This window comes from Herpailurus yagouaroundi, unplaced genomic scaffold (genome assembly GCF_014898765.1).
Source record: "Herpailurus yagouaroundi ecotype Mexico unplaced genomic scaffold, PumYag 200, whole genome shotgun sequence".
Classification (NCBI taxonomy): domain Eukaryota; kingdom Metazoa; phylum Chordata; class Mammalia; order Carnivora; family Felidae; genus Herpailurus; species Herpailurus yagouaroundi.
This window is the reverse complement of record NW_024412431.1, coordinates 2,796,559-2,805,965: the sequence shown is the minus strand read 5'-3', so window position 1 is coordinate 2,805,965 and position 9,407 is coordinate 2,796,559. Positions and strand designations below refer to the sequence as shown.

The 9,407-nt window shown below is 58.0% G+C and overlaps 1 protein-coding gene across 1 annotated transcript in view; it reads right to left on the bottom strand.

Moving 5' to 3' along the window:
• PDE4A (phosphodiesterase 4A) overlaps positions 1–8,443 on the bottom strand; it is a 43,328-nt gene extending 34,885 nt beyond the window's left edge. The window contains exons 1-3 of the mRNA XM_040449864.1: positions 8,258–8,443; positions 3,490–3,597; positions 2,645–2,844 (exon numbers count right to left, since the gene is read on the bottom strand). Of these exons, the coding sequence (XP_040305798.1) occupies positions 2,645–2,844; positions 3,490–3,537 (248 nt within the window). The 5' untranslated portion in view covers positions 3,538–3,597; positions 8,258–8,443. The remainder of the gene's footprint in view (positions 1–2,644; positions 2,845–3,489; positions 3,598–8,257) is intronic.
• Between the last annotated feature and the right edge of the window lie 964 nt (positions 8,444–9,407).

The window sequence follows — 9,407 nt, the reverse complement described above, 5'->3', positions numbered from 1 at the left end:
CGCCGCTCTGTCAGCGCCGCCCCCCTCCTCCTCCACCGTCCGGGCCTGTGGGGGGCAGCCACCCGAGGAGGGGGGGCCCTCCCTCCCCGCCCACGCAGAGCCCCGCTCCCGGAGGGGAGGGGGCGCCGGAACTCGGCTCTCTCCTAAGCGCCCTGCCTAGCCGCGGCGTGCACGGGAAAGAAGGAGTTAAACGGTTAATCCGATCAGGAAGGAGACACCCGACTGGTTGCCGGTGTGTCAGTCAGTCGGTCCATCATGGCGGGGGCGGAGCCCTATGCTGGCGTGTCCTCGCCGCTACCCCTGGTCCGGGGGGAGCGTGTGGGGAGTGGTCCCGGCGCCACCGACGCGGTCCCTGCGGCTGGCAACGGCGATGTTCCGGGATTCTCCTGTTGGTGGGTCGGAAGATGGCAATGGTGTGTGCCCGGTGCGGGATGTGCGTGCACGTGGCCCCTTCCGAGGGTTGTCTGTGTTTTCCGTGTCGGCTGGAAGTGTGTGCGCGCACGTGGTTGGCTGCTGCGGTCTGCCTGTTTCTCTGGATTTCGCTGTGTGTGTATCTGTGTGTCTGTGGGTGAAGGAGGTGTGCGCACGTGTGCCGCTTGTTTGGCGGGTGTGCGCCTCTATGGGGTCTGTTCTGGTGGCCTGGGGCTGTGCATGTGTACCCACGCGTTTGGGTGTGTATTGTTGGTCTGTGCTTGCGGAGTTGTGCAGGCAATTCAGCCTCCGTGGTTTGACTGTGGTATGAGGTAGTCTATACGTGTTGGTGGGTGTGTGTGTGTGTGTGTGTGTGTGTGTGTGTGTGTGTGTCTGTGGTCGGCCTGAGGGCAGCTCTGGGGTGTTTCTGGGGTGTGTCCCTTTGGTTCCCGTGTGGCTCCAGGAGGACACCGCAGCTGCCCGCCCACCGCTCTGTGTATCGCCGCCTCTTGTAAAGCGCTTCTGCAGGAGGTAAACTGAGGCAGGTCCCCGGCAGCCGCGGGATGCATCCCCATGCCCTTTTCAGGCGAGTAAACAGCCGCGCCTCCTCTCCGCGGCCCCCGCCGGCAGAGCCCCCCTTCCGGCACCTAAATCGGGAGTCGCCGTGACTCACGCTCCCGCCTCCCCCAGCGCCGCGCCGAGCGAGCAAGCAGAGAGCGAGCGGGATCTGAGCGCCACCCTCCCCCCATCTCTGCCGCCCTGGCCGCGACGGAGCCCTGGTGGTGGCCGGGCTTTGGGAGCGCATTCGCCCGCGTGCCCCCACCTCCTGTGGCCGACGCGCTCTCGGATGCTAAACGGTTCTGGTGCGCGTCCCCGGAACCAGGTCCCCACCCCCGCGATCCCCCCCTCGTGGACTCCCCCGGGCAGGCCGTGCCGTCTGCCACCGCCCTCCTCCCCCCCCCCCCCCCCCGCCCCCCTTTTTTTAAAAGGAAAAAAAAAAAAAAAAAGAAAAGAGCCCGTCTCCAACCCCCACAGCCGCTTTTCTCCCCTCCCGAGGGGGCTCCAGGCGTGGGCGAACGCAGAACAAGAACCCGCCCCGCATTAGCAGCCGCGGGGTATCCCAGAAGCTAGAACTGTGTCTCCCACTTCTCTCAGGGCCCCCCCCCCCCCCCCCCGCAGTATACACTCAGAATGGCTTCTAGGTGATTGGCAAGGGCTGTCAGTCCTCCCCAGATCATTTAAGGGTCCTGGGCTGGGCCAAATGCTTTGAGCAGGGGAGTGAGTGGAGACTGTAGCGTTGGCCCGGGCTCTGGGTGGGTATCAGGGATGGGGGTTGGGGGGAGGGCTTGGGCCCCAGTCCGGGGTTGGGAGGGCGGTTTGCAGAAAAGGAGCACAAGGCAGTGGGCCAAGGCTGGTGTTTGGAGCTCTGGTCTGAGTCTGGGATGGATCAGATTGGACCTGAACCTGGTAGAGAGTAGAAGGATTATTTGGGGGGAGGGGGAGGAGGATATATTAGACGGAAGGAGGGGGGGAATGACAGTCATTTCCCTCCCCCAACTGGAAATGAAGCATTTTTACCATGACCCAACCAGAGACCCTGGAGACCTCCAACTGAGAGATAAGAGGACAGGAAGAGGCTGGAGAGAATGGTGGCCTGAGGAGGGCAGTAGGGGCAGGGGCCTGGCCACTTTCAAACCCATCCTCAGCCAAGATGTGGGCTACCGTGCCCTCGGAGGACCCCAGATGAAAAAGAGCAAGAAACTACGTGAAGCCGGGGCTCACAGATACCTCTCGCATCTACCCAAGAGAAAGAAAAATGCCAGGCCAGCCCTCCTCCAGGGTCTCACCAGCCACTTTAAGACCTGGAAGAAAGTGCATCCTCCCAGGATAGGAAATAGGGGTGCACAGCTGACTGGTGGGAGACCCACCCCCTAGCCTCTCCCCGCTCTCTCATTGCGGGGGCATCTTTGGGGACTCGAGGGCTGAAACCCTTTCCACAGTCCTGCCTCTATGCTGACTCAGCCAGCTGCAAAATGGAAGGGATTCCTAGAGGCCGCAAGGGGAGCCTTTAGGGAAGGGATGTCACAGCCTGACGTACTGGGATCCAGGAGAAGATCCAGCTGGTTTTGTGAAAAGCCAGGGGCCTGAAGCATGGAAAGGGCTGGCGGCTGGACCTAGCCCAGCTTGCCCTAAATCTCCACCCCTCCTCCCAGCCTGGTCCCCTCCTGCCTACCTGTCGGCTTTGGTGATGGAAATCCTTGGAGGGACCAGCAATGGCAGCGTGGTGGGCCTTGGTGGCAGAGGGATCCCAACATCCAAGGGCTCAGTCTCAGCCCAGCCCAGGCCAGGACCTGTGGAAAGGCGACGGCGAGGGCGTCGAAGGTCGGCCCCCAGCATGTTGGCACAGGTGGGCTCGGGAGTCTCCCACAGCCTCTGAGGAAGGACAAGGGCAGAATAAGGGCGCAGCCAGGCTGCTCTGAGCCCCTCCCTCCAGTAACACCCTTCTCTAGACACCTGAGAGAGTGGCTGATGGGGATATAGGCTCCTCGTGTCCCCCTCACGGCTTAGCCACTCGCTGATCCCTCCCTTATGTCTAAGGGGTGCCCCTTCTCAGCCATAATTCTTGTAGGGCTCCCTTTCGATGTTCCGGTCCTGGGGCTCTGGGTCCTTATGCCTGTACACGCTGTGCTTCACTGTGAAAACTCTCTAGCACGTCCCCGCACTCCACGTCTACGAAAGCCCCTCCCGGCCTCACAATCTGTGGCCCCTCCCCCCTTCACATCACAGACCTTTAAGACCTTAACCCCCAGCACCCCTCCTCCACCGTACAGTCCTCTCCCCACTTGAGAAGCCCCTTGGAAGCTCCTGCTTTCTGTCCCTGGGCTGAGAGCCTCTTGATCCAGGCAGCAGGAAAATAATGGGATCAAGGGTGTAAACTGAGGCACAAGGCGATGGATGACACTCCTCAGACTTGAGGATATGGAAACACTTAGTGAACAACCCATTGGTCACAAGAGGGCGCCCGTCCCCCGCCGCGGCCCAAGTCCCGCCCCTCAGCCCGGGCCCCGCCCCTCGCACCTCGTCCCGGGTCCCAGCCACGGACAGGACACTGCGACTCCTCTTCATCCCGCCAACCTAGCGCGCCGTTGGGGCTGCGGGGGTCATGTTGGCGCGGGCCCGCGCCTCCTGAAGGACCAAGCCGAAGACATCCGCCATTAGTGCCCTGGGGCTCCCCCTGCCGACCGAGCCTGAATCCTACCCCCCTTGCTAGTTTTCTCTCCCGAGGCGTGACGTCATCGAGTAGCTGACGCACTGGCCGTCGGTGACGTCGCTCGCCCGTTGCCAGAGCGACAGCTGACGCACGGCTGGGGTCTGGACGGCGTCAATGCCCGGGTTGGCCACTGGGGGGCCGGGAGCCTCGAGACCGGGTCGCCCCAGCCCCCACCCGTCCTCCCGCGGGGGCTTTCCCCGGCCTGGGGATCCCGCAGAGAAGACCGGGAGCTCCCAGAGGCGGCCGCGTGTGGCGCGTGGTCCGAGCCGGGGGCCGGAGGAAGCGTCTCCTCCGAGCTGTTGGGATTTTATGCCTAAACCCGAAATAGCTCCGATGTGCGGGGGCCGGGCACAGCGAGACGGCGGCTTGGGCACAGATGGGGGACGCGCAAGCAGAGGCGCGCAGAGACAGACAGGGACGCGTGGAAATAGAAACAGACAGACAGGGACACAGACGCCGCTCCCGATGATGAATGCGCTCTCCTGCCGGCGATCCTGGTCTAAAAGCCTGGATGGAGGGGGAGGCTGGTTCACTCCACCTTCGCACCCAGGTGCCGTGAATTACTGCTCTGTGGCCATGGGTCAATGACTTCAACTCCCTGAGCCTCAGTTTCTCCTCTGTGAAATGGAATGATAAGCCCTGCAAGGTCCGTGTGAGAATGAAATGAAATCAGACCGTGTTGAATTCCCACAGGACGGTGTCTGGCGCTCAGCAAGTGCTTAGTACTGCCAACACCTGAGCCTGTGAGAGCCTGCTAGAACCCATGTCAGATCATGTCCCTCCTCTGGTCGGAGCCCTCCGTGGCTTTCACCTCACTCAGAGGAGAAGTCCTCAAGAGGAAGCCCACACAGTTCTGCAGGATGTGCCCAAGCACCTCCCTGTCCTCACCTCTTACCATTCCCTCTCAGCTCCTGCTCTAGCCACACTGGTTTCTTGGCTGTTTCTGGACCCACCAGGCACGCTCCAGTCTCAGGGCCTTTGCACCTGCTCCTCCTTCTGCTTCCTCTCTTCCCTTAAATATCCACTGGACCCTCACATTCTTCAAGTCTTTGTTCATATCTCACCTTTTCAGGTGTTTCTCCCAGAGTTTCTCTCCATCCCACCACGTTTAAAGTTGCTAGCCCCTCAGGACTCCTAATCTCCCTTATCCTGCTCTATTTTTCCCCCCGGGACCTATCCCCTCATAACACACCATGTAATTTATCTATTACACTCATGGTCTCTTCCCACACTAGAATATCAGCTGCAGGAGGGCAAGAATATTTTATGTTTTATTCATTACCATATCCCCAGTGCCTAGAACCGAATCTGGAACATAGTAAGTCCTTATAACTATTTGTTCAATGTCCGGTTATTATTTGGAGGGCATAACAGCAGAATTATAAAGTTCCTAGCTGGGCCCACTATGGACCCGCTACTCTGCCCCCTACTTTGGCTGTTATTTCTTTTTCTTGCCTTATTGCACTAAGCAGCACTTCAGTTCAGCGTCAACCAGTAGCAATGAACGTACATATTATCTCCTCAGCCTAGGCGAGCCTGTGACAGACAGTCGTTGAACAAATGGATGAATGTGTAAAGATAGCTTGAAGGTCACCTCCAGTCGGTGTTCTGAGCCCCTACCGCTGCTTATCCTGCCCCCAAGAAAGCACTCATCATTCTGAGTTGTCATTATCTGTACGAATGGTGCCCATTCAACATGGCCCCCCACACGTAGTCTCAATGAATGCGGAATGAACACGACGGACACAGGGAGAAAGAACCACTCCCTCTCTGTGAATGCGGTCAGATACACAGAAAGAGAAAGGGCCATGTAGTAAGGGCCAGGCTCAGGCTCCGAAATTACACTCACAGACCTGCATTCAGATCCTTGCTCTGCCCCTTCTTAACTGTGTACCCTTGGCCAAGTCACTCAGAACCCTACCTGTGCTGCATAGTCGGTGCTCACAAAATTAGCCATTATCCTAGTAATAATAGCAATTAGCATCATGGTGGTTGACTGTGTGGAGCTATAGACAGACATGGAAGACAGCAACACATTCACAGAAACCTCCCATCCTCCCCCTAGACCCACTGGCTGACTCACTGTTCCTCAAACCCTTCACACATATTCGGACCTCAGGGCCTTTGTACTTGTAGTTTTCCTGACCCAGAAAACCAGACTCAGATATCCTGTGTTCCTCCGACCGCCCATTCTCCTTGACCGCTTTCCTCTTGTCTCTTTTAGATTTATAACATTCTAACAAGATACAGACTCTATTATTTTTATCAGTTATTGCCTGTCCTTTGATTAGGACATGAGGTGGAGACCTTGGTCTATTTTGTCTCCAGCTGGATCTCCAGTCCTGGGACCATGCTGGCATACAGTAGGTGCTCAACAAATATCTGCTGAATGAATGAAGAAATCCACTTGACTCCCTTACCTCCTCAGGCCTCTGCTCAAAAGCACCTCACTCCAGAGGGTTTGTTTCCCTGACACAGATGCCTCCTTCCATTCCATTGCCCTCACTCGGCTTTACTTTTCTTCTCAGTTCTCCTCACCCCTGACATATCATATATTTACATTTCTGCTTTCAGCAGCCTGAGTTCCACGAGGGCAGGGGATTTTTAAGTCCTGTTTTAGCTATATCGAGACCCAACTTCGCAGACATGTGACCTGTGCCATGGCTCGCAGTCCCACGCTTAGAAGGTTTAATGCACTGCCCTTGTCTTGAAATGCTTCATTCCTTTGCCCGGGACCCCTGCCTTTTCCTCTTGCCCTGGGCTCTTCAAATTCTGTGGCCAGATCCCCAATGCCTGAAACAGCCCATGGGTTTGCAGAATAAAGGAAGGAATGGAGAAGCGGACGGCCAGCAAAAGCCCTGCAGTCCAGGGGAGAGGGACAGAGGCACACAGCGCCGCTGTCCAGACCCCTCTGTACATCTGCGGAAATCGGCCTTGGCAGAAACCCAGGCATGGAAGGCAGGGCCTCACGAACTGGCCTGAGTGCCCGCGGTAGAGGGGTGCCTCTAAGCCTGCTTTCCCTCCCCTGGGCAGCAGGCGGCTGGGAGGGGGGTCCAGATGGCAGAGCAGACTGCTCTGGGCAGCTGGCACCAGGCTCGGCCTGAGTGAGGCTGCTTCCCTCACCCAGCTTGTCAGCGTGATCAGCCAGCGGCCCAGTCCGGGGGGCCCTTGGCCCAGCCTGACAATAAAGCGCTGGCTTCAGCCAAGCCCACCGCCCTCAGAAGGATGGATGGCTGACAAGAGGGAAGGAAGTGAGGATAAATGCCCTTATCCACACCTCGGCCCTCAGCATTCAGGCCTGAGAAGTAACAGTTACTAACTAGCTCTATGCCTGGGGCTAAAGCAGGGCTGGGAAGGACTTTCAGGGACCCCAGGCATGTGTGTGTGTGTGTGTGTGTGTGTGTGTGTGTGTGTGTGTGTGCGCACGTGTGTGCAGGAGACCATACACGACTGTCGATGTGCAACTGAGCAAATGGAACTTTCGGTGAGTCTGTGACGTTGCACAGCTGAAAGCAGACCATGCCTGCTGGAGTGTGTGTACCTGACAGGCTGAAGCCATACCAGCCTATGTAGGTGTGAGACTGGATGTACCTCTGTGTGATTATGGTATGAGTGTGTATGTGGGGAGAGGGGACAGTACGTGCCTGTGGATGCAGTGGGAAGGAGCATTTCACAGCAGTTAGAAATGCAGGTCTGGGTTCAAATTTTTGCTCAGTCACTCCCTGGCTATGTGTCCTCGGGCACATTCTCTGGCTGTGTACATGGCTCTGGCCTGTATATGGTGTTTGTTAGTGAGATTATGTCTGTCTGGATTTAAGTGTGCGTGAATTGGACCCTTCTATTTTTCTCTCTTGCCAGTCTCCTAATCATCACTGGTTTTTTATAGATTTGTGTTGTTTATTTTTCTGTCGTCTCCATTAAAGGTCACCTCTGTGGGGGGCAGGGAGTTGCATTCTGTTCACCCCAGCACCTGGCATATAGTAGGGGCTGAATAAATACTTGTTGAGCAGATATGCATCACAGTAGGGCTGTGTCTGTGTCGGTAGAGAGAGAGCGGTGGGAGCTGGCTGGGCATCATGGGTTCCTGGAGGGTCCTGTGCTCAAAGCTGGTGTCTGTTTTCTTCCTTTCCTGTTCCTTCAGCCACGCTCACTTTATGAAAATGATGCTAATGCCTCAATTCCCCGTATTGCCTTTGACAACACCTTCCCCCTTTTCTGGGTCTTAGGGACTCACTCCCCTCCTCTGTAAAACAGACGGATGCATCGGTTCATGATAAGCCTCCTTCCTGATCTAAAGTACTATGAAAATAGTCTTCATCTAATACCCACTTTAATTCATTCAACATTTATTGAGCACCTGTTGGGTGCCAGGCACTGTCCTGGACCCGGCCCTGCCCTCATGGAGCTCCAGGGAATAAGGGAGGCAGATACCCACCAGAAATCTCATTCCCCCCCCCCCCCAAAACCAGATGTGTCATTTAATCCCAAGCACCCTTACCCCGGTCATTCTCTCTGCCCTATAAGATTTTATGGGTCTGGATTCGCCAGTGGGTATTCCTCTCTTCACACACTGACCTTGCTCCCTCGCCAGGCTCAGGTATAGGCACGGCAAGCATCAGGCTGTTCTTGTTGGTTGCTGTAGCCCCACCACCTGGCTACAGTGCTGTGGAGCATAGTAGGCACTTGGGAAATATTCTGTGAAATGAGCTAAGAAATCAATGACGGAGCAAAGGCAGGCTCCCATGCATGACCTCATGAAATCCGTGGTGTCCTTACCCACTTTGCAGATGAGGAAGGCGAGGCTCAGGGAGGCAGAGCCGATGCTAAGTGGTGTGGGGCTGTGGGATGCAGCAGAGAAAGCCTAGGTAGCTCAGAGGACCACCAGCCGCCCACCCCTACCTCACAGGTACGAGAGACACAGCAGAGGATGCGCTGATGGGGCGGGGGCGGGGGGGGGTGTGGGAAACCCAGGGACGGTGCACATGAACTCGGAGGGCTCCGTGTCAGTGCCCAGCTGGAGATGCTTTGCTGGCAGATTAGGAAAGTCTTGGCGCTGATGGGGAAGCTTCCGGCGCCCTGTCCCCAATTCTGGGAGCTGGGGCTCCCAGGACCCCGTTTCACTGGGGCCGGTCGGCTCCAGTCTCCAGAGCCAGGGAGAGACCTCCACGGCTACCCGGGAATCGCTGACATCTGGGGTCCTCCCCACACACCCACAGCCCGGAGGCCAGCCTGAAGCCCTCAAAGGGCGTACGGGTGGGCCCCGGCTTACTTGGGGAGCGGGGAAAGCCCACAGCGTCCTGGTCCCCTCCCTCCGGGGTACCGGGTCCCCTTCCCCACCGCAGCTCGCAGCCCGAAGCTTACCTTGCAGTGGGGCTGGGGAGGGGATGCCCGGCCCTCTCCGGCCTGAGGGGCGGGAGGGGACAGGGGTGTCCAGACCCTTTGTTTGCTGTTGTGTGTGTATGTGTGTGTGCGCGACTGTGAGACCCGCTGGGGTGTGGGTCCGTGCGCGCGCGTGCCCGGGCCTTGACGGCCGCGGAGGTGCTGGACTGCCCGGGCTGGCGGGGAGGCGGGGGGAAGGGGAGGGGGAGGAGAGGGGGACTCCCCCGCCCCCGCCCGCCCACTCGCGGGTTTGAAAGATGCTCGAGGGGGAGGGGTTGGCAGCGGGCGGGCGCTTTTGTCTGGATGGCCCCTCCCCTTCCCTGGGTAGGGGAATCCCCCCCCCTCG